The sequence below is a fragment of the Temnothorax curvispinosus genome, unplaced genomic scaffold (genome assembly GCF_003070985.1).
Source record: "Temnothorax curvispinosus isolate PA1 unplaced genomic scaffold, ASM307098v1 QBEX01007518.1, whole genome shotgun sequence".
In the NCBI taxonomy this organism is placed as follows: Eukaryota; Metazoa; Arthropoda; class Insecta; order Hymenoptera; family Formicidae; genus Temnothorax; species Temnothorax curvispinosus.
In genome coordinates this window covers 79,290-103,882 of record NW_020217298.1, presented here as the reverse complement: position 1 = coordinate 103,882, position 24,593 = coordinate 79,290, and the positions used below count along the sequence as shown (strand labels likewise).

Genomic DNA, 24,593 nt, shown 5'->3' with positions numbered 1-24,593 from the left:
CGTGGCTCAGCCCTCTCTGCCTCTGCCTCTGCTCTCTGTCTCTCGGTTCTATGCAGTTCTATGCACGTCGGGGACGTCGGAGCGGTCGGAGTAGCGACCTGTGCGGCGACTCCGTGAGAGTCAAGTGAGAGTTTATTACTCCGTGCTGCCAACTTCATTTTATTGTCAATTTCGATTTATTTAATATTGCTAATCTCGATTTATTTATTTATCGACCAAACTTTGCTTAATACTGTATTGAAACACGTATCAGTCTTTTAAATATATATTTGTTTATTGAGATCTCAGTCTTATACACACCATTGTTAAACATTTAAATATTTTTATTAAACAAATATAACGAAGTCGAGTTTTTTCACCAAGTGCTCCCACACTAATTGATCGGAAAATAGCGTTACTTTTCGGGATAATCATGTATTTTATGATTATTTTGCATGTGATTATCCTATTGTTTCATAAACATGTATACATATACATATAGGCCCCAATATTTAAAATTTAAAATTGCAATTTGATTATTATCATCTGGATTTTTATCTATCGAGTAATAACTGTAATTTCGTGGCAATATATAATATTATTGCGTAAATATGAATTCTTATTTATGAAGCACCTGTGCAACAATAAATCATGAACTAATACACAACTAATTATTCAGATATAATTTTATATCTGTAGTCGATAATATCGATATTCTTTATCTCGATATTTTTTATCTCCACGATCACTCCGATGTCTGTTAACCTAACCTAACCTAACCTAGCCGACCCGGTTGTAAAGCGAGTAAAAAATTAATAGAACGCGGTGATGCGCATCCATATGTTTGGAAATACAATCTCTATACCGAAAAATGTTCAGTGTACATTTGAAGATTGTATAACAACGCCGATTGCACCTCTGTCTAATTGAAATCTCACTCCTCGATAATATTCGGCATTTTCTCCGACATGCCAGGAGGATTTAACCTCCAAAATTGTGGACAGGAAAAATAAATGTTTTTACGATGTTAAAATGTTTAATTGACAAGATCGAGATACTTGACCGGCGAACAGGTTGTCATTTGTACATTAACATCAATTGTAAATTAACAGCAAGTTAAAATTATTTAATATATATCTTGTTAATTAATATTTTAATTGTTTATTTAAATAATTTAAGTGTTTATTATTGTTTACAGCCCAATAAAAATTGACGTGCACGATGGGCGAGGTAAACGTGTCTTTTCAAATCGACACCGACAATCGGGAGAATTTTTCGTCTGCCATCGCGTTCCACACCTTCAAAAAGCAGAGAGATGCCTTCTACGACATACTAAGAATTTGGGAGGAGAATCATTTGGTCCAAGGATGGGTGTTCCAGATCGCGCTTGGTGGCAAGATAAGAAACATGTTGACGCTGCATAATGACTGCACGAATTATTATCACATCGCTAGGTTATTCAAGTCACAATTGCTAATATCGTGCATACAGAATGGACGTCAAGTAAGTCCAAAGCTATTAATATTCTTTCTTTATTATGTCGCTGTAATTTGCTCAATAATAAAGCAATCGTGTATCATTGATTGCAGGATGACGTAGTGGACGACGAAAGCTTGAATTTCCTGAAAGCTTTAAAACACGTTAACCCTGAAAAATTGACTCAACTCAGTAAGAGATTTGTGACACCATTACCGTCACAAAGTCAGAGTGTCGGCCCTTCGTTTCCCGGCATGCAGGAATTTTTCAAAGATTTTATATTGCATGCGTTTAATCCGATATTTTATACGCATTTGGAGAACTGTTTTGTACATGAGATAATGGAGTTGAACGACACCCAGTTTGCTAATAGTGAAATAGAAGACTCGGGTACATTTTTCATTGATTTTGCGATTTAAAATGACCGTTTATATTTAATGAAAATTTTTAGAAATACCGCTTTTTTCTCTTCGCAGAGACAATGGTTGACGATCAAACGCAGCGGAATTTTATTACTTGTTTAGCCAGCTTGAGACTTCTTGCGAAAGTATTAGGACTTTTAGTATCATTGCCATACAGATCTGAATCCAATACCACTAAGGAGATTTTAATGACACAAGTAGAGATAAGAAGCAAGGTACGGTGACATAAAAATTGTGATTAAACGTTAAAAGCAGCCTTTTAAATTCTCTTCAAATAATCTTTTCAATTGTTTCATTCTCCAGGTATTACCATCATTGAACTTACAAGCGTGTATTCAGAGCGCCATAGTCGAAGGTAAACTATCGCTGACGATACCTTGGCTAGTAAAATATCTAGCCATGATGGACATAGTGTCGCTTCGACTGCCGTATTATAAGCAGATCTTAGAACTATTGTATTACATTTATCATGCTATCAATCAGACCGATCTTACCGCTTCTGATTGCCTTATTTCTCAACAATCGGCTGTGCTGCTCAAGTCCAGTCTGTGTTGGTTGTTCGAGCTACCAAACTTTCCCAGAGATTTCTATATTGCCTGGCAAAAGACTTGCAAGATCAAGGAACTGAAGAGTCTCAAACAGATGGAAAAATTCTCAACAAAACAGATGGAGAAGAAAAGAAATTCGCATTCCGCCGATTGTGCGATTCCCGTCAAAAGCAGTCTCGATAAATTAGATATAATTACTGATCGCACGATGCGTATGTGCTGTCCGCGAGTGGAATCGACTCTTTCTGTGTTTCACGGAAACGGAACGAGTTTGAATGTCAATTCCAACAAGCACATTACACCCGTTACCAGCCAATTACGTAAATTAGGGGGTACTACTCGCGCAAAACACCTGGAGGTATTTTTTGTTTAATATATCGTATATTTCTTGCTACTATGTTGCTATATGTATTACTGTTTTTGCAGCTGCAACTGGAAGAAGCCTTTTTCCACGGTCAGCCGGCTTCTACTCGAAAGACTGTTGATTTCGTTTCTGAAAGAGTCGCGTCAACCTGCGTGAAACATATATGCAACACTCTATTGACTTCATCACGAGAAGCAAATTTAAATTCTTTCAGGAAGATTTTGAAACACAAGAACATCGAGAGGGACTCGGATGAGCAGGGTGAACTGTCGAGAAATTACTTCAACGAATTTAAGGTGATATCTCCGCGCGATTGTAAGGAAAACTTCATGTTATACAGGAAGAGATTAAGCGTTTAAATCGCAGTATGTATTTAGGCTTTGCTCCTGAGCGACATGAATACATTGGCCAACAATGCGTCAAGAGAATTGAAGGATCAGTGTGAGAAAACAATCCCGACGATTTGCGAGACGCGAGTCGCGGCATCGATAGAATCTTTATTGGCAGAAGACTCTCTAACGTCGGTGAAGGAAATGTGCATCAAGATCGCGACTAGAATGGCGATGGAACGGATAAATCAGTGGATTCAATCGCATATTGCCGGTGATTCTTTGTTTATAAAGGACATGGAACTTGAGATTAATAGGTTCTTTCGGAACAGTAGTCCTGTGCATTCTAATAAGCAAGAAAAGGATCACAATACAGATGCTCCTAGCCCTACTGTTATAATGGACGAGCTTCGAGTAAGAAATACATTTTTCCAAACTAAAACAATTATTAATTTCTATCGTGTTTAAAATTAATGACTAAACTATTAATATTTACATATATTTCTACCTGTTTTTGTTTATAGGCACTAATGTGGCATATGTTAGATAACAACGGCGCAGATTTAACTATATCGTCTGTATTGGATATTTTAGACAAACTGTATCAATCGTTCAGTCAAAGAGGTGATTTATTACCGGGCCCACAGAAAATTTTGTATTTCCTCAGTTTGGATTTCGCGCTGTTTTTAGGTATGTGTAAGAATAACTGAAATGTCAAGAGTGATAAAATTACACGACCACAATATTTCACATTTTTAGTGGCGTACAGGACGGATCTCTTTACGCGAGAGGTCCAGGACAAATTAATTAAAATATGGTCGTCGGATAATCTAAGAAATGACGAAGACGAATCGCCTATGCATAGAATTCTGTGTTCAAGAAATATTATATTACTGATGCAACCGCAGAACGACGCAACGTGGCCGATTTTTGGCAAATTTCTGAAGAAGTTATTAGAAACAAATATACTCGACGGAGACAGTCTGAGTGATCAGTGTGTGGCTTTATTTAGACAAGACTGGCCTGTGGTAAGTGTACGCGCGATATAATTATTTGAGATGAGACAATGAAATAAATAAAATAAGTAAAAAATATTCGTATTATTTTCTGTAATTTTTGTATTATAAAAGTAATATATAAAATTTTTAAAAAGATTTTTTTAATATAAAAATTGAAGATATAAGTATGTGATATATAATTGGACAGTATATTTTCACGAAGTATTCTTAACGACTCGTGTTTTAAAGCGTTGCTTTAAATTCCTGACGCGTATCGTATATCTACTGTTAACATCGATTTTTTCGTTCACAGCCTTTGTTAAAACTTTTATCGAAGTGCCTGTCCGAGGCCATTGAGGGTTACAAAGCCAATGACGAAGCGACAGAGAAAGTCAAGTACCTTCTTGGCTGGATAGCAGAAACATATCACGAGATTGAATTTTGTGACGATGACGATCCATAGACTGAGGCACAATAGGTAATTAACAATACTGCGATAATTGCGAAAGTATGACTTTGTTGAGATAAATTTCTGTAAATATAATTATTAATTCTTGTGCATATACATATATATGTATATATATTGTTGTATATTATAATATGAAGCATTCTTGTTTTGTATATGTGTGATTCGCGTATGATTCGCTTCGGATATGTATATGGACGAGTATTTTATTAGTAGAAAAATAAATTTTAACTTTTTGTACACGACGATTATTAAATACATGATTATTCGATTATTTTATAATCGATATTCACACCGGCAACGTTCCTTCACGCCGTGTTTCCCATCTCTTCGTTTGTACGCGTCGAGATAGCTCGTCGAGGTCAGCGGGGGGACACGGCTTTGTCGAAACCTCCGGGGCACTCCTTGTTATGCGCCAAGTTTGTAGCTCTCTTTTGTCCCTCGCAAATTACGTTATCCATTTTGTTCCATCCCCGCGACTCCGAATGCTGGACTATTGCCCTGTCCCATACAATGAAATCAGATTATCGTACCTTCAGTCTCGGTAGACAGTCGTGCAATGAGATATGCATTATCGAAGTCACGCTCTCCTATCAGATACATGTGAGTAAACTGTTAATTGAAAAGCTATTTAGCTTGAATAATTTAAACTTTTTTTCTACACGTTTGGCTCGTGTTGTTCTAAATAAATAAGATATTAATAAGTAGTTAGATATCAATCTCAAGCGAGACAATTTGGGCTTATGTCAATCAATATGTTTGCTAAAAGTAATGAACCTTCGTTGAGTGGTTCTTCTTTTGATGGTCTAACTTGTTAATAAACACTGGTTTAACGAGGATCGCGTTTCGCCTTAATTAACACGCATTCAATTTTAAGACGCTCGCGAAGTAGCTTTTTAAAAAAATCATGTTGAAGTATGTCACAGCTTCGAATGTCCGTGTCTCTGAGATTCACCCCGAGGGTGCTTTTCCATCTTGCTGAAGTAATATAACGCGCACCGTTATCACTGTCAGGCGCACGCTGCGACAACTGGGGATGTCAGGGTTGGCTATAAATCTCACGGGGCTTGCGTAATTTGTTAATGTGAGACCCCTTATATAACTAACAATTAGCAAACGCAACGTGATTATTTTATTTTAATATAGACTTTACAAATTATAAATTACTATATTATAGAAATTGAATTATTCATGTTCTAGTTTATCTATTTCATTATACAAAAATAGAAATTTGTTTTTAGTGCCAATGTTAATTGTGCAACTGGCATCTGATTTCTCGTCTGTGCGCGAAGGCTGGAAATCAGCGGGTCGATAGTGCTCAAAGACCCGTCTTTTTGAACGTTGCTGTTACATCCAGGCACATTGTCCTGGCGCAACGAGGGTGGGCCTTTTGTCCTTTCGAAATTGGGTCATCCACCTCCGTTCCATTACCATAACTCTCAATGGTCGTCCACCATCTCGCCCGATGGTGATATCTAATCTTGGCCCGTTGCTCGCGAGCGAGTGACCGCAAATTTTCCGCTCTCGTGAGCGACAGGCAGACATTTCCTCCCGTAATTCGTCGACGATCTATTGACGATCTATCGATGGAAGAATTAAAATCGCACTCAAAAAAAGAATGGCAATAATATTAGTATTAACTGTAAGATGTTAAATCTCTATCGAATTCGTTATTTCCCATAGAACTTTATCCAACAAACACGTACTATTTGAGTGCTTAAGTATATTAATGATTACTAATTTTATTACTCGACAATTATTTTTTTAATAAAATTGAATTGTATTAAAAATTTATTTTTATAAAAAAAATAGTTTGCCGATTTTATTTGCGAGTAAAAATTAAGTAATAAATTTTAAAAATTTTTTAAATTTTTTGCCGGGTATTAAATACGCAAACAAATTATTTTACTTATTTATCTATTTTTATCTTATAATTATTATTTACTATATTGAAAAACGACACAATATCACTATTATAATAAAATATAAACTATGATTTTTAGCTTACTTTCAAGTTACTAAAATTATTTTAAATTATTGGATTATTAAAAGTTAAGCGGGCTGAAGTCGCGTCAGTCGTGAAACTTTAAATTAATTTGAAATTTTGCGAAGGATTAAGTAGTCAGTGATTTTCGCTCGCAACATGTTGTTGACGAGTTATTTTGCGCACGCACGAAATATTGTTATTGCCACATTGCGCCACGTGCAGTGCGCAAAAATTTCGTGCCATAAATCCAACTCGCGCGATATAATTTTACGCGATTTTTCGAGCACGGAAACGCGACCTATTTCGAATATCCGTTTGTTTTTCTGTTCTTTTTTTTTCATTTACCGTACCGTAACTGCACAGCACCGAGATCCGTCACGCATCGGAAATGAAAATATGCAAAAAAGCCAAACACAGATATAACGTTCAAGAAAAATTTAAAGGGCATGATAATGCGAAGTATTCCGGTAGTAATGAAATATTTTGAAACGTATATTTATTGTATTTTCTAAGATTAATGACATTAACTGAAAGATACATTTCTGAATTTTCTATCGATATATTTCAACATCTTTAGTGAACTTTTAACTCTTGACTCAATTACAATGAGGAAACTTTGTCGTCTAACTTTGGTAGCGTAGGTCGGAAGAAACGAGAAGAATCTTTAGATAATGTTTCTGCAATTTTGCGAGCATGCTTCTTAATAACGTTTCTCGAAATAATTAATTTAGCTACGTTGTCCAAACTTGAGCGTGGGTCGGAAGAAACGATCTTTCGATCTTCTACGTGACATTTTTGCAATTTCGCGAGCATACTTCTTAATACATTCCTCGAAATAATTAATTTTTAAGTGCAGCTTTGCGACTTTTCGCGCACTCTCGTTTATAAAGTTATTTTTAAACTGAAAACGCGTGACTTTGCACATCTGTATATAAAGGACCTTTTCTGTATTAAATATTAAAGAATTTAGACCAATTTAAATTAATACCTTGAGTTAAATAATATTTTGTTGCTTTTAACTACCATGTGTGTGTAGAAATTTATTATTTTAATACAAAACAGTAATATTTTAATTATTGGTTTAGTTAAATTAACCGGCATATTGAGTAGGAGCAATGACGACTTATAGGAATAGTTAAAATTAAATAACTCAAATTAGATATAATTTGATAATTGATATTATGAATTTAACAGTGTATAAAATCATTATTTATTAAAAAAAATAGAATGTTACGAAAAATTGCGCGTTTAAGAGTTAATTAGAACTACGAAAGTGAGTAATTTTTAAGACGCGAAAGAATCGCGCCGGTATAGGTACGCAATCGAATGCCCCGGCTCCCCTCAGAGAGATTGGGCAAACTTCACGGCGTGTGACGCGCGTACATGCGCGGCGCAGTTCCGCGCGCGCGTTCGCGGAGCGCGAACGGAGTTCCTCGCAGTCGTGATCCGCGGTCCGTCGCGTTCGCATTCGCTTCCCGTTCCGGCTCGCCCGTCCGCGATCTATCGAGGGATATGACCGATCGGCTCGTGAATTAATCCGGTTTTTATTTCGCCCGCGATCGCGATTCGCCACTGACGACAAGTTGAGTTAGCCGTCGGTCGACGCCGCGCTTCCTGGACGCTTCACCGCGAGGCGCGATTCGAGAAGAACAATGTTGACAAGCGGTGACGAGTGACTGGTATAAACGAAAACGGGAGTCGGAATCTCGCGTGGAATCTTGACGGTCGCGCTTGCGAGGACGATAACGAGAGGCACGGTAAAAAATCTCATCGCATTTTTTCGATTTAATTGAACATGACACTCGAGTCGAGTATATTAGACTTATTGTTGTCAGATGTGGTCGCGTTCAACGCTAAATCGCATGCATCGATGTGAATTTACTTCTATCGGCGCGGGCATTCGATCTCGTCGCGGCGAGCGAGAGTCGCGAAAATCTCGCCGCGACGAGGCCCACTGGACATTCGGGGTAGATTCCGTTGAATTCGCAACCGCCATATTTGCCGGCTGAGATCGGCACGTCGCGCGCGGTATCGTAATTTGAATTCGGCGAAAGTAACTCCCCCCCCCTCCCGCCTTTCGAGACACCGCGATGCGATTCGATTCGAATTTCAGTTCTCGCGAATTATCGATCGACGCCATATTTGATGGAGTAATCCGTTAAGCGGGTCTCGCTTGCTTTATCAACTTTTTCATCGTTGTGTAAAATCTTTGCAGACACGTTACGTTCTCCACCGGTGACGGAACCGACGGCGAAAGAAGTAAAGGAACTCGGCGAGCCTGCAGGAAACTCAGAGAGAGGCGCGTAACAGACGTAGTTACATGAATTCGGACGCGCGGCAGGGCGTCCTCGATCGTGCCGCGGTCGCGGAGCGATAAGGGCGAGCGTCGTCTCCCTTTGTTCGACGTGCCGGCCGGTGCCGGTCTCGTCGCGGCACGCGAAGCGTGCGGACCGTTTCGCGCTTACACGTGGCTCGTCCACATGGATCGTTTGCCGCGAAACACGAGCTACGTAGCCGCGTCCGTCCGTTGATCCGTCGATCCTGCCATCTTGTCGTTCGACGCGTCCTTGTCAAGAGCGCGAGGTAAGTCTTTTTAACTCTCCAGTTAAGAAAAACATAAGAATTTTAGTTTCTGTTTGACGCGTTGAATTTGACGCCGATTGACGATTGATTGCGCTACGTCGTGAATAAATTAAGATGAGATATGTATAAAGAAAACGACAATATAGCGCACTCATTCATAGACAAGTATGTGTGTAAGTATATACGAATATATAAATTGTAATCAATTTATATAGGCAGTTGCGGCGTCAATAACAGCGAGCAAGATAAACATGGATGTTTATGCAAAGTAATATTCGCTGTTTCTCGTTAAATGTAAAATTTTTGCTTGAAATGTTGCAGTGTCAATTGACATTTTATGTATTTAAAGTACAAAAGTCAATATATTTCTGTTTGCTTCGAAATAATATTGGTTAAAAGCGTGAGGTAAGTCTTAACTCTCATCTCAGCTGGGAAAAACACTGTGGTTTTAGTCTCTATTTGACGCGTTGGACGTCGATCGATTGCGCTACGTCGTAAAAAAGAATATAAAAATGAAATGTGTATAAAAAAAAACGATGATAACGCACTCATTGATAGACACACATATGTGTAACATGTAAGTATAAATATACGTTCACTCGTTATCGAGATCTCAACATCTCGGGTACTCGCAACCCGTCGCGTCCCGTAAAAGAGTCACGGTCAGTCTCGCTCCGCGTGTAAGTACTTGGCACGAGACACTACCGTGTCTCTTGATAAATTGTAATTAATTTAGGCTTTAGGCGCTTGTGTGCGTCGTCGATAGAACGAGCAAAATGAAATGGATATTATGGAAAAATAATATTCGTTGTCTCTTGTTGAATGTAAAATTGAAATGTTGCAATATCAATCGTTAATCGGCACTTATCGTATTTAAAGTACAAAAGTTAGAAGGCAATATATTTTTATATTGATCACCGTTAATTCGCTTCGAAATAATATTTTGACGACAGACATATCCCGTGAAAAAGATTTTCATAAATTTGAATTGTAAAATTTTACGCAAATGACTCGCGATATCTTGTAACCAGTATCATAATATTTTCCGGTGAGAAATTTTCTTTAAAAAATGCTCGGGCTTTATTTGACCTCAATATTTACTGGAAAAATGATTTTTTAAATATGTTGAAACGTACCTACATCTGACTGGACATGAAAGGGGTAAAAGACTGTCATGTCAGTTCGTTGCAAGGCCGAATTATGCAGTCTGATAAATCGTCAATCCATCGTGCCGCGATTCGCTCTCTACAGACACACGGCGAATGGTCCAAAAATGCCGCGGAAAGTTTCGAGGATGGTAAAGCTCGGAAACCAAATAAAACGGCTCGTGGATATTAACTTGCGTCGAACATTCGTCGAGCACAGGGCCCATATTCTGTACACGCTTGCCGACAACTATCGGTTCGATAAGCGTCGTTGCGCAGGTTTTTCATATCGTATAAAAGCTGCGCCGACGCTGTTAACGACACCGACGACGGTCGTTAAGCGTGTACAGAATTGGGCTTCGGGGCTTGAGAATAGTTGCTCGATATATTGCCACGTATTTTCAGTATGCGTTTCGGGTGTACGATTGATAACCGGCACGTGACGAATCGATACGCGGAACTATCATCGAATACCGTTAAACATTATTACGCAGTTGCACCAGTTGCCAACCGGTGCTGATTGGTACAGTTAACGCGACATGTCGCACTTGCAATCGATCGCTCGTAGATCGCGTTTGTCATTGCATCAGACATTTAATGGTTCGAAACGTTATATTTTATCGGCTTTAGTACACCAATTTCGTAATACCACTTTACGGTGAATAAATGTTGCAAAAAGTTACATACAAAATAAGTACAAATTTTCCTTCCTTTAATAATGGAGTTTAATCAACTTCAATTTTTGCGACTTGAAAAAATACAGAAATTTATCAGTATTAATTACGCTATTTTTATTTCGATATCGATTTGCAACATTTTTATAAAATTTTAAGCATAGATAAAAAAAAACTTCAATTTTAGATTAATTTACTCGTACAATTCATATAATCTGTATTTTCAGAAATTTATCTTTAAATTATAGGAACTAATTTAATAGATATTAATAATTAAAATATAAAAATTAGAAAAGATATGAGAATCAATGAACTCTAAATATTGGTAAAGAAATTTTTATTGTTTTTGAGGCGGAATAATGACTTTTGGGACAGTCTGCAAGTTTGCATATATAATTTATATTATATTATAAGGGATTATCGGCACACGACAAGGAAGAAGAGAAAAATTTTCGTGTAGGAAAATATTGTGCAAATTAGATACACGGGCGACTATGTGCAAAAATAAATTTCGCACAAACGAGGGAAGCACGACTTTCGCGCGCTTTTACTTCATGAATGTCGGATAAAGGCTCGGAAGCCCGTTAACGTTTCACCATTAATGTTATACAGCTTCCCAGGGGAAGACGTCATGAAAGGTCTCAAGATAGATGATGAAACGTTATTGCGTGAAGAGTATTGTCACGAAGAAAGGAAAGTCATGTTACATGCAAAGTTTCTCGCTCTTCGCCTAATTTGCGGATAAAGTGGAAAGTTTGAAGCATGGAATGTGACTTTAGCAAAAATAACAAACAAAGAAATTTGCAGACATTTTTGTCAAAACAACATAATTACTTTAAAAAATAATATTATATTCGTAAATGTATCGATTTTATATGTTAAAGGTTTATATTAATTAATTTTAATTACATTAATTAAATAAATAAATTGTGGTAGTATTAGCATCAATATTTATTTAATAATAAATTTAGAATGGTATTATCATTTCGTTAATAGTACATGCAACTTATGAGAAAAAGAAACATTTACAATGGATCTGGATAATGGTTGAATTAGGAACAAGTATGAGAAATACATGAAAGAACATTTGCATTTATGTTCCCGCAAAGTTTGAATTATTGATCGAAGATTTTAAAACGGTTGATTTAATTAAAACTTGATGGCTGAGCTAACAAGTTCAAAATTAGTGCACGGCGTATTATTATCAATTTAAAATTCTCATTTGCTAGCCAGAGTTCATGAGAAAGACTGATCGATTTGCTGCTACGTGGAAAACTTTTGCCCGTACATTGTTGCCCGAAGTTGACAATGTAAATGTTATGCTCACAATTAACGAGTTAATGATATTTAATCGGCCAACATTGCCGTTGAGTATATCTTGTATACGATTTTGCGGCACGTCCATGTTTCCCAGAATAAAGTTCGCGTTCGCATAAATTATAAAATCGTACACGTCGAATTCAGCACGTCGAAAATAATGAAATCCAATTTTGTTTGGATAAATAAGTGCTTGACAAATGTATACATATACGCGTGAAAAACAGAAACATTTAATATCTACATCGTTAAACGCATCGTCTTATTACATCATTTTCATTATTTTAAAATAAAATATACAATATATATATATTTAAAAATAAACTTTAACATCGGTTTGACGATGATATTGGTAAAAAAGATATGCGTTGTCGTGTGTCGACGTGCGCCAGTAGAACGAATTGAAACAAGTTCGACGCCGACGGTTGCTGGAGGTCGACTCGGATGAGTTAAAATCGTGGTTTGCACGGCTTGGGTAAATAATTTGTGGGGAATCGTTACACGTGGAAATGAGACAAGCAATACACCTCGGAGGTAATTGATTTTACCGCGTTGATTGAAATTTATGAGTTGGAAATGATGCAAGCTTAAAACACGCGCGTCGGAATGATTGTTATTATTTCATCAAGAAAGCACCTCGCGCTTTCTATCGTTTCGTTTACTTAAATTTGTTGTAACTGTTGGAAAGATTTATAGAGAGATATAATTACGTTACAGTCAAATAAATGGTTCTAATATTATTCTTTATATTTATAGATGTAATAGAAGTAATCTTATAGCTAGTCATATTAGACATCGAACCTTCCAATTAATCTTTCCAGTTGCAACCACCATGAATCGCTTTGATTTTGGGGATTTATTTTGCGAAGTAAAGCGATTTATGGTGGTTGCAATCTGAGAAGATTAATTGGAAGGTTAACCCCCTAAATTTGTCTAATATGACTGGCCTATTATACATCTAGTAACTTTGTACTTTATTATTATGACGAGAAAATGAAATTATAAAATTATATATGATATACGATATAAAGTGTTTTCGTTCTAGTAACGCTAGACCAAAGTTTACACTCTCAGGACCGTATTCTGATATCGTCCAGAAACATAACAGTAACGCGAGCAGCGATCCGAATAAATATTACGCAAGACTGTTTTCTCGAGTGCGGTAATCCCTGATATCCCCAGCGTTTCGAGTTGTCAAAATCCACGCCCGCGAGAGTTAATGGTTTTCGCTGCTAATTAAAATTTGCGGCGACGGAGGCCGAAGCTATCGTAAACGTTTATTAATTTGTTCTCCCCTTAGTTTAATCGGAGCCGGGTAAATGGCGAAAATATTTGCGCTGCCGCGGGCATAAATTTAATTTCAGTTAATTAAACCTCACTTTCTATCTTCCATTATCTTTCTCTTCCCTTAATTAAACATGCGGTAATTAAAAATTCAAAAGCGCGAGTGTCCCCACGTTCCCTCACGTATATAAATTGTCCTTTCTTTTCTCTAACTGCCTTTATGTTTGCTTTTCATTTGTATTCGGGTCTAATAATTGGATTTACTCTATTCGCAGATGTTGGCATAACGTCGACATGGAGACGTTATACACCGGCGCGATTCACGGTTTTCCGCAGCCCGGCGGCGGAATAGCTAATGGCGTTTCCACGGGAATCGCAAGTTCCTTCGACCAGGACGGTGTGCTTAGCCTCATCGTCGTTCTCGGAGGAAGTCTGTCCCTGGTGGCTTTGGTGTTTGCGTTCATCACATATAGGTAAGTTCAACTTCAGGCAGACAAAGTAGCCACTTAATATTCGATATTATGGAATTTTCTATCGGATACGAAAACGCCGAAAGAATGCATCGCTAACGCTAAAGAATATGTCAATAATTGTACAATAAAATATAATGACAGAATGCAAGAATATTAGAATTGTTAAAATAAAATATCATAAAATATGATAATCATTTATAATATCCATAATATTAGAATAATTAGAAAATTCCATCTTTATACTTTTTATCTCTCGAGATACAATTATCGCGCGATAGACTATTCTCTTGTTTAATTATTATTATCAGTAAAGAAGGAAGAACTCTCTTAATGAAATTCGTCAATTAATTAATCTTCACGTCCTGAATTATTTTTATTCCCGCTACGTCCCAGATTAATCGTTTGTTATTTTACATCGTTTCATTTGTATCCTAGATCTCTCGACAAAGAATTTAATCGGATTAGTTTGTAACGGGATAAAAATAATGATACCGTATCCGGTTTTCTTCTCTGTGAATTTTACTAGAGGCAAAATGGTCAACGATATTATAAAAATGAAAAGAATTTAAAAATTTAACGATTGTCTGTTAATTGCACGTTTTCTATCTTGCACGAATTGCCATTTCGCGTGTTACATTCTCTAAAAACGTACAGTAATTTATCTGAGAAATCGGTTAGAAAATTCCCACAATACCCCAGTCACGTTTTCTCTATATCCTCCTATTTTCGGCACGTCGGCGATTTCACTCGCGGTTCTTATGGATCGCCAATTCGTTCGTCACAGAGCTAATCGGTGTACCTTTACGTTGAAAGACGATACCGCCGGAATACTAAACGACTTTACGAGCACTTCGGCCTCCTTCCCATGACCTCGTTCTCGTCCTTCGAAGGGAATTCTTTTTCCTGCATTTTTCCTGCGATCTAATTTCTCAATATCGTATTTATATGGCCAGCATGCTTTAAAATTTTTATCCTGCCGATAATCGAAAAATCGATAGCTCGCGTTCCTTTTTGTCATTCCGACCTTCACCTTCAAACATGAATTAAATCGTTGACGAAGAAACGAGAATGCTGGATGGACACGCGGAGGAAAATCGGTAAGGAAGAGGGGGGAAGAGAGAGAGAGAGAGAGTTTCACGATTGATCATGTCTTATTCCGGAAATTGCCGGGAAATGGGAAAGCGCAACCACGACGTTTCCCTTCGCGCATCACGATTCGATCGATTGAAGAGAAACTGGCCGATCTTTGATACGGTAGAGAAGCTTGGACAAAAGCTATCGTCGTAAATGGCGTCGATAAAACGTGCCGTTCTTCGATGTCTTATCCTTATCCCGTTCTCCTACTCAATGTAAATCCTTTCCATATTTCGCTTCTGAGAGATTTCGATCATGAAGATCGACGAAAATTTCTTAGTATAATGGAAATAGTCAGAAAATATCCGATATCAGAAAATATCCGTAATATCGGCACAATATCCACACTTCTCTTTCGATATCTTCACACCTATACGTATAACTCTCGCTTTTCTCAAGGTAGTAAATTAGCGAAGGTAAGCAAAAGTTATATGTCCGAGAATTTTCGAATTTTTTACCGAGTCTCGTCGAGTTCAACAGGTCTCCATACGCTTTTCTACCGGGGTTTTGAACTTATAACGCAGTTTCCTTGCTATGAACTTGCTGAGTGCCGATATTTCTAGCGAGACGAGTTCACATTTTTTATAAATTATTACTATTTTATTTTTAACGATATTTTGCAGGCGTTATTACTATGTTAGTTTTACTAGTTAAAAATATTTAATTATTTAAATAATTTTTTAAATTAAGTATTTAATTAATTAAATATTTATTATTATTTTTAATAAAATTAATTTATTATTTTAACTTTTCTAATATCATAAAGCAATTTTGCAAGTCAATTTTTAAGCACTTGCTTTTTTTCATTGTTTATATAATAAAGGAAAGCATCGTAACCGCGATTTTCATATTTATTTTTCACTAATGAAGTTTCTCTTGTCTTCTCGCCTGTCTCTCCTTCTTCCGCAAATACCGGTTTTACTACTGTTTCTGTGTGGCTAACTAGACTCGAGGCAGGAATAATTTCACGCTGAAAATATTATATTTTCTTAGAGGAAAAATAGTAAAAGCTGGGCAGGAAAGCTGTTAGTTGGCGGGATAAGCCGGTCAAATAATCTTCGTGTCTGCCCTCTGCAATAAAACCGCCTTCTCTTTCTCTCCCTATTTGATTTTCCGTATACGTATTCCCGTTCTTATCCCGCTTTTTCTCCGTATTTTCCGAAGAAAAAGGGGAAAATCGCTCAATGTCGACAGTCACGTTCGTTTATTCAGATTACATATATTCAACGATATTTCAATATCCCGAACGAACTGTTAGCTTTTCATTACGACGGCATATATTACTATTTTCATTTCTTTATTTATTATCTATTTTTACTATTTTTTTTACTTTATTACTACTTTACAGTTATTTCATTTATTTATCTTTCTTTGTTGTCGAGAAAGGGGCGCGCTTCCTGCACATCACGTATTTTGATTATCTTATAATTATTCTTACATGCATTTCAATATCTTTTTTTTGAAAAAAAAAAAAAAATGCGATTCTCGGGCAATGCATCGTTATATTACGCGAAAAGATAAACCATAGTATTTTTCAACACCTTTTTTACTTATTTTTATTTCTCTAACAATAAACTGGATATAGTATAAACGGAATACTCGACCTTGTTACGATTCCATCAACATGAGAGAACGTTTGATGGCGCTTCTGCGTAGATTACTTGCGGTCATGACTAAATTCAAATTGATATTTAATCAGTGACCGATGATATTCAACGCCTATTGAATATCGCTCATTGATACCACTCGTTTATTTCATTTAGCTATTGGGGTGTCTGACAGGGCTTCTGGAATTGACCTCTATTATATAAAACGATTCTGTTTTGCATAATTTTCTTTCCAAAATTTAGTTTCATTTTACAGTATAACCGGATTATACGAACGATATAAAGACTCGGTAATTAAAATTAAAATTTAAATTGTTAATCTTTTATAAAAAGGAAACCTCTTAGAGAGGAGATGAAAAAATGGGCTATTTTGTTTTTCGTATTTTTTAAATTGAAAAAATGGTTTAGAAACTATTTATGTAATATTAAATTATTATTTATAAACCGCTAAAATATAAAATTAATTAGATTTAACGATAAACAGTTAAATTAAGGTGTGAATTTTATGACATATTATAGAATTAGAAAATATATAGAATATTATATAATATCTTATATCATTATAATTAGAAGATATAATATATATACATATATATCATATTATAATTACAAAACTAAATGATTATTGGACCTGAAGATTAAATAGCGAATGACGAACGATAGAAAATAATCGCATTTATAATTTTGAACACGGATGTTAGAACACTGAATTCGAGTGTCGAGAGAATACTTGAGAACTGAATAAAACTGAATACCGTAATATTATACTGTAATATCTGAAATGCAATATTTCACGACGACTTCCATATGAGGAGTATTTTAATTTCCGTTATTCTGTTATGTGACTGGGCGGGTTCGTGCGAATATACATACCCACACACGCGCGAGTCCTTTAAATATGGGCTTTTTACCGGACGCTATTGTGGAAAACGATATTACGATGTACATCGAGTAAGCTACCCATACATTATGATGATTACAAATTTAATGCTTCCATTTCGAGCGCGTGTTAATAGATTAAGCTCGCCGCACAATGCCGTGTAAAAATTTTTAATTAAAAGAAACATCTTGCACATCCAGTTTTTACCCATGTAAATCGTATTGGAATAGAATGATAATAATAGACGTTTAATTCGTTAACACGTAGAAAGGAAGAAATCAAGATACGTAGTTCAATTTCGCGAGCAATTTAATGAGACAAAATTCTATTATAAGTGGACATTTGCCCCTTTAGGGAGACTCACCAATTTTACTTTAATGCGGTAGAGCAAGTACGAAATTTTCGACTAAAAGCACCAAAATCTAATATATTGAGGCATAATCTTATTATCTAAAATTAATCAAGATTAAAACGTGAACTCAATCGTGATAGCGTGCGTTAATATAAAGTTAAGATTTAATTAATACATTTACTTTTAATTTAAAATATTATAAAGAAGCTCCTCACTTTACCATATCAAGCTACCAATTGAAAAGAATTATAGGTGTATGCATGATTGAATTTGAGCACATGCGGTAATTGAATATCATCCAATTTGCTGGCTTTATTTTAATACGCAACATTCGTGAATATATACACGCAGATGATAAGGAAAGTACCGGTTGAAATACATTCCAGAAGAACATATGATATCTCCGTTGAAGATATCTTTGTTATGTTATTAATGCCGCTATTGCAGGCTCGGCGTGCAATTTCAAGCCCATTATTCATGCGTCACGCGAATTCGAGCCACAATTCGGCAATCCCTCTCACGATTATCCGCCAAATTTCCAAACGAGAAGCCTGATAATTCATACCGTCGCCCAGCGCGCCGCATTATTCCGCACGATTCGTTACAATTTCCGGTAATCAACCAATATTCTCGCGGGATGTGCAAATTCGTTTTACAGGCGTTCATTTTCGCTGAAAAACGGAGATCGCAGTCAATACGTTAACTGCTCGATTAACGACGTTGAACGACATTAATTATTACCTAATTGAACATTTTGCGACGCAGGTATCTGGCTAATATCTTTTGTCGTTTATTTAAAGTAGCGGTAAGACTACAAGAGTTTTCAGTAACAAAATTTGCATTATACATTAAGAAAATTGTACTTCTTTCTGTATCGAAATATTAATTATTGTTATTTAAATTGAATTAAAGATGCTTTGAAATAAATGTAAATTTAACACAAATAATGTAAAAAAAAGATAGGCATTTGCTAAAAATAGAATTGAATTCTATTTCTGAAGATTCAAAGCTCCATATATCAAAGCATAGTTCGATCGTTAATTGACTCCATCATAATCGCATAATTACGCCATTAAGCGTGCCCACGCTGCTCTATCATAGGTCCCCTATTAGACACCAACGGTTAATTAAATGTTCGTACTCGGAAAGTCGAGCGGTATTGTGTTACATAGTACGGAAATTATGTTAAGCGGGGTTTCATGTTCCGGCGAGGTGGGCGACTGCAATTAAGCGCATCTTGCGCCGCATCGCATCGAACCGGAACGAGAGAACGCAGGCCGTGAACGGAGATGAGAGTGGAGGGCAGGGTGAGAGGGGTGGAGCGTTTAACTTCGTTTTCACGTTACCCTTAACGACGTTAAAATCGCTGTGACAATCTATCGCCGGGGCAATATCGTTAAGCCGTCTATCGTTACACCCGATAGATTTCACCCCGCATCGGCGAAATTCATCTTTGTTAATGGACTGTCCCTTGACTAACGGAATAGCGAGGGGAATATCCGGCCGATACGCGCGACGTGTGGCGATGACGAGCTCGTTCGCACGAGAGAATTCGCCATACAAAGGAGATTAATTTGAAACACTGTTATATACGTCTGACAAATCGCGATTCTAAATCTCACATTATTATTGGCATTTTATTATTTTACCACCTGTTTTTTATATTATTTTTCATAGTACAAAGTGATGATGCATTTGAAATGACGTAAATATAAAACGCATAAAAAAATTGTTTTGGTAAAAATACCTTTGCTAAATTTAGCATATATTTGAATTTTATAAATATTGTTTACAGAGAATATAATATAGCTCGATATTCCACTATTAAAAACTAGGTTGTTGCAAATTGCTTATCTGGACCATAAAGCTTCTCAAGCATTCTCCTTTTTCCTCCTTTCTTTGTTTTCCGTTAGAACCTACTCTTTATAGCTTGATTCTGATATTACTTCCAGCGCTTCGAATAAATTTATTCAGCAAAATTCGATAAATAATTTAACAATCTTCTTTATCTCTATCTCTTCGTCTTATTACTTCTCTTCTTCATCTTATTATTATTATCATGCAAAATTCACTCCATATACTTACGTTTATGCTGTAGAGCAATCTATGATAGAGCAATAACACTGGCACACGGAAGATATTTTGTATATATATATGTATGTGTATGTATATATATGGCCTTCCATATATCTGGGTTAAAATAATTAACATATCGTATAACGATACGGGGGTACGCTTCCGTGGGAGCCCCAAGAGGGTAATTTCTTCCCCCGAATGTATCCCGGGATAATTCGAAGCGCGCTTCCTTAACGCCCTCATCCCGATAGCGGGTTATCGAGTTGCCGCGTATTGTTAAATTACGTAATTTGAGTTTAATCTCCGCGTAATTAGGGATGTACATCTACGGTAGTTTGCCGCGTCGCGTCGCGTCGGGGGAACGGATGGCGGAGATACATTATGCAACTTGCACCGCTCGACTCGCATCCCGTCGCGTTATCGTCGTGTAATAGCGTAAGACTGGTATCGATTTTTTTACGCTTTTTGGAATACTAATTCCACGGGATAATAATTATCAGGCGTGTAATGAGAGTACAAGTGTGATATATTTTTTTACAAAATAGATTTTTAAATAATCTTCTTGACATTTTTAAAACACTTGATCGTTTTCGCGTATGCAAATCCTCGCTCGTTACTTTTTTTTATCTTTAATAGCGTTTCTCAAACATTACTCGGGATATTTATCGAAAGGATTAATGGGCCAGCTTAATCGTCTTGTCGCGACGATACAAGTTACACTGCTTTCATGATATTGCCGCAGGTCGTTCCGGTGCGCCGACACCTGGTCGGTTAATCGCTTCGAAGCCGCTTCGGCGAGACCGCTTAAACTCGCGAACTCCGATTGCGTTATTCCGGAACTTTAGCGAGTCGCAATTGCGGCGACGATATGGTCGGGACTAGCCTAACTTTTTGGATTTATGATCACGATCTCCGTTTAAATCCGCAGAGATTGATCGGTCCAGCTAGTTGTGCCCCGAATCAAATCGATATCTGCGCATGAAGCGGAAGATGTTTACACAGGTTATCGTAGAATTGATTGCATGTGTACATTACGTACATTATACACTATTCTAATTATTTTTCCTATGAATTGTTATCAAAATGTTATATATTTTCTATAAATAAAGCAATTTATTCGGTATTAAATATATTGTCAAAAAAGAGAAAACTTGCTAAATTATCAGAACATCCAAATATTTATTAACCAAAATTGGATCTCCTTTATGAATCATTTAATTTTTATTAAATTGCACTTCTTATCATGTAGCATACTTATATATAAAATTTTCATACTTCTCCAGCGCGGTTTCTTTTTTCGGTTTTTACCACTTGGCAATTAAGCAAACGTCTGAATAAAAGATACCCTTCGAATAATCAATTTTCTGTCTGTCGCGTGATGGAATTAATTCAAGTGCTGATTGCTAGTGAGTTAAACGTCAGACGAAGCCGCGCTTTAATCGAGCCCGCCTCCTCGCAGTTTCGCAACTTCGGAAGGCGGTGGCGGCGGCGGCTCTCGTTATCCTCATCAGGGTGATGTAGACGACCCGATTCGGTTTGTCGGCAAAGTTCAACCACAAACGCCGATTGCGGTTCTGTTCACGACGGGAATATTTCGGACTCAAGAATTGGCGAATCGCGCAAATCGCGAATTCCTATGTTTGTAATCTACCAGACGATTCGAGTTCTTATTTTGTCTTTCGTAAAAGCCTCAGTTGGGCTTAAAACGTTTGCAAACACGCCTTCCCGAGCTGTAATAAATAAAACTCATTCTTTAAATTGAAATTAAGGCACAAAAACTTTATATCGTTTATTTGTTTCTTATTTAAATCTTTGTATTGTTTACTGAATTCAGTATTTTGAAATTTGATTGATAATAATTGCTCTACCTTTATCCTAATTAGCCAAGTTAAAATGCGCGAGGGACACTGTAATCCCAATCCGTAATGCATACCCTGCCAAGTACCGAGTGTTGGTTCATTATGCTCGAAGTCCGTATAATCATTTATTTAAACGCGACGTTCATGTCAATCCCATCGGCCATTTAATTAAATGCCACGGGGGCATGAAAATTATTTTGATGAGCGCGCTTGTGATGACGCGGCCGAATTGCGTTCTGTTTTGCACAATATATGCTGCAAATATGTATGCATTCGGCACACACGTTGCCGATTAATTACATTTAATGTTCACGATGTAAATAAGTGACAGACGAATATTACGTATAATGATTTTAATAATAAAGATATACCTACATAGTAATATTGTGTCCAAAGTAAAATTAAAATACAAAACTCAAGGAAATTAAGACTTCTACAACACTCCCGAAATCAAAGTATTTGATGTAATAGATACGAGTGTCTCTGTTCTATAGTTACTTTTTATATACATTGTATTGTTACTCTTTGTTATTTAGGGAGCCTTGTATCTTTGAGGTTTTTTTCTTAATGACAAATATTAACGGTTATAAATTTATTCTTCTTAGAGCTATTCAATCACGATTTGATTAAATATTAATATAGTAATAATAACACGCGAAATATAGGATTTCCATTTGCTGTAATTAATTACGGTAATGACGTATGGACCATATGTCACTTTATTGCACGACTAAATCCCATGCGACTGAAAAAGGCTAAACCGGCTGTAACGTTCCGATCGGCCATTTATGCGCTTCATGAATAAATGAATAACACGCCGTCTCCGAGGTTCGTTTCGAGGAGGAAGTAGTTCATATCAACGCTCGTGCAGCTGGTCGAGCTAGAAACATGTTTATCCACTTTCTCGTTTGCATCTTGAAGTAAAGTCCCGCATCCGCAGCGGTTAATCCGCGGGGATTAATTATTTACGAAGCATTTTAACTGTTTATACTTGCAGAGAGAGAGAGAGAGAGAGAGAGAGCCATCCCTCTTTGATTAGATTTCTTCTGGAAGAACTTACGCGAATCAGAATAAAATAAAAAAACTTAGCAAATTATGATAATTGCGTTACGATTGCAATTATTTATATTTTTTATTTTACATATTTTCAACGTTTTTTAATTTATCTTATAATCTTTTAATATATCACTAATTCTGAAAACTTTAAACTTTTTTTGTCTTAATATTGTACATTTGAATGCGACCGCGGACATTTCGTGAACATAAGCGAAAGAATAAAATAAGAATGAACATCATTTAACATATGTATAAGATGTTAAATTATTCAACGTTCTTCTCTAATATGACTCGATCGAGTCAATTTGACTTCGCTAAAGATATAATAGCCGACGATATCATCTTGTCGGCCGCACCATCGTTTTCCTCTACTTGCCTTTATTCTTCTCGCGAAAAGACCTAATCCTCTCTCGACTCTAAATCTCTCCGTGCACTTAATTCGCCTCGCTCGCTCGCGAAGCCGCGAGGGGAGCGAAGGGGCGGTATAATGGCTTTAAAAAGCTCATGGGGAAAAGACGTGGCGGTGATTGTCTGGCGAGACGGAGAAGACGAGTAAAGGCTAAAGTAAAGCAGAGATTTTTGCCCGAGTAAGCGGCTTACGAAGACTATGTCGTAGCCTCTCTGAGGCGCGATATGTGTGTGAGATCGGTGACCCACAAGAAAGACGCGTTACAAATACGTTTTTGAAAGAGCGGCTTTCCCGGCTTGAAAAGGAAAATTTGCAGTTGGACAATTATAATCGACGTTTTTTAATTGACATATAGATAAATCTGTACACGGGAAAAAAATGAAGTTGCTTTAATTAAACGTCGACGTCACGGGCTGTCCCACAAGAATATATAGTTAATTTAATTGGATATTATTGGGCCAAATATTTAAATTATTAAAATAATTATCTGATGTTTTTTATTCATTAACATTGATGTTGGCGATGTTGCATCAATTTTCATCTCAATAACACTGATGCTGTTGATACATCATTTTTTTCCGTGTATGATACAAATATATAATGTGCTTATAGACCTTTAGAAACATATAATACATTTTAATTGGTGTATACATTTAATTAATAGATATAATATAATATAATATAATTTATACTCAAAAGGTTTAAATTTTAACTAAAATTTTTTGATAATAATTAGAAATTTTGTTTGAGGAATGTATACATACAATCACATGAGTTTGACATGAATTTGATGCATCTAAATAATACTTTTCTTATTTTTCATTACTAATGATAATATTAATTACCAAAAAACAGAAGTATAACCCAATAAAATATTTTAGTTGCTAAAATCGCTCAATCATTCTAATAATATTATAAGCAGCTATAATTCTTGAAACATTGCGGTTATCAAACCCGGTCAGGCAACTCACGTACAACAATGCTGTCCGTGGTTACGTGCGATCGCGACTCTGCCAAAACGATGCGAAACATCCCCACAAATTCTCCCTCGAAATTCCTGATCGGCACACTCGATATCTCGGCTTCTCCCCTCTCTCCTTCTTCTACCTATTTTTCCTTTTTTTTCTGGCAAGGAAAGGCAATTCTGCCAGTCTTCGAAAGCTTAGGTACATAAT

General features: G+C 36.6%; 2 protein-coding genes across 4 annotated transcripts in view; both read left to right on the top strand.

The window, feature by feature from the left end:
* The first annotated feature begins 42 nt into the window (after positions 1 to 42).
* Positions 43 to 4,819, top strand: LOC112457117 (codanin-1). Of its 3 annotated transcripts, none has more exons than XM_025020006.1 (10): positions 43 to 124; positions 1,178 to 1,482; positions 1,569 to 1,845; positions 1,932 to 2,092; positions 2,181 to 2,783; positions 2,852 to 3,085; positions 3,167 to 3,532; positions 3,643 to 3,808; positions 3,878 to 4,146; positions 4,430 to 4,819. In XM_025020006.1, the coding sequence occupies exons 2-10, from the start codon at positions 1,201 to 1,203 to the stop codon at positions 4,577 to 4,579; spliced, it is 2,508 nt and encodes an 835-aa protein (XP_024875774.1). In that variant the 5' UTR covers positions 43 to 124; positions 1,178 to 1,200; the 3' UTR covers positions 4,580 to 4,819. The 3 variants fall into 3 exon arrangements, with proteins under 3 accessions (XP_024875774.1, XP_024875772.1, XP_024875773.1); XM_025020004.1 differs by lacking the exon at positions 43 to 124 and adding an exon at positions 665 to 1,052; XM_025020005.1 differs by lacking the exon at positions 43 to 124 and adding an exon at positions 665 to 1,079.
* A 3,159-nt stretch (positions 4,820 to 7,978) lies between these two features.
* LOC112457120 (cadherin EGF LAG seven-pass G-type receptor 1-like) overlaps positions 7,979 to 24,593 on the top strand; it is a 74,621-nt gene continuing 58,006 nt past the window's right edge. The window contains exons 1-3 of the mRNA XM_025020012.1: positions 7,979 to 8,326; positions 8,785 to 9,152; positions 13,848 to 14,045. Coding sequence (XP_024875780.1) covers positions 13,867 to 14,045 — 179 coding nt within the window. The 5' untranslated portion in view covers positions 7,979 to 8,326; positions 8,785 to 9,152; positions 13,848 to 13,866. The remainder of the gene's footprint in view (positions 8,327 to 8,784; positions 9,153 to 13,847; positions 14,046 to 24,593) is intronic.

Bases quoted from the DNA above. Each gene is read 5' to 3' on its own strand.
- LOC112457117 (XM_025020006.1), top strand. From the start codon at position 1,201: ATGGGCGAGGTAAACGTGTCTTTTCAAATCGACACCGACAATCGGGAG. The intron at 2,093-2,180 runs GTACGGTGACAT...TTCATTCTCCAG, and splicing joins AAGTAGAGATAAGAAGCAAG to GTATTACCATCATTGAACTT. The intron at 3,533-3,642 runs GTAAGAAATACA...TTTTGTTTATAG, and splicing joins TTATAATGGACGAGCTTCGA to GCACTAATGTGGCATATGTT.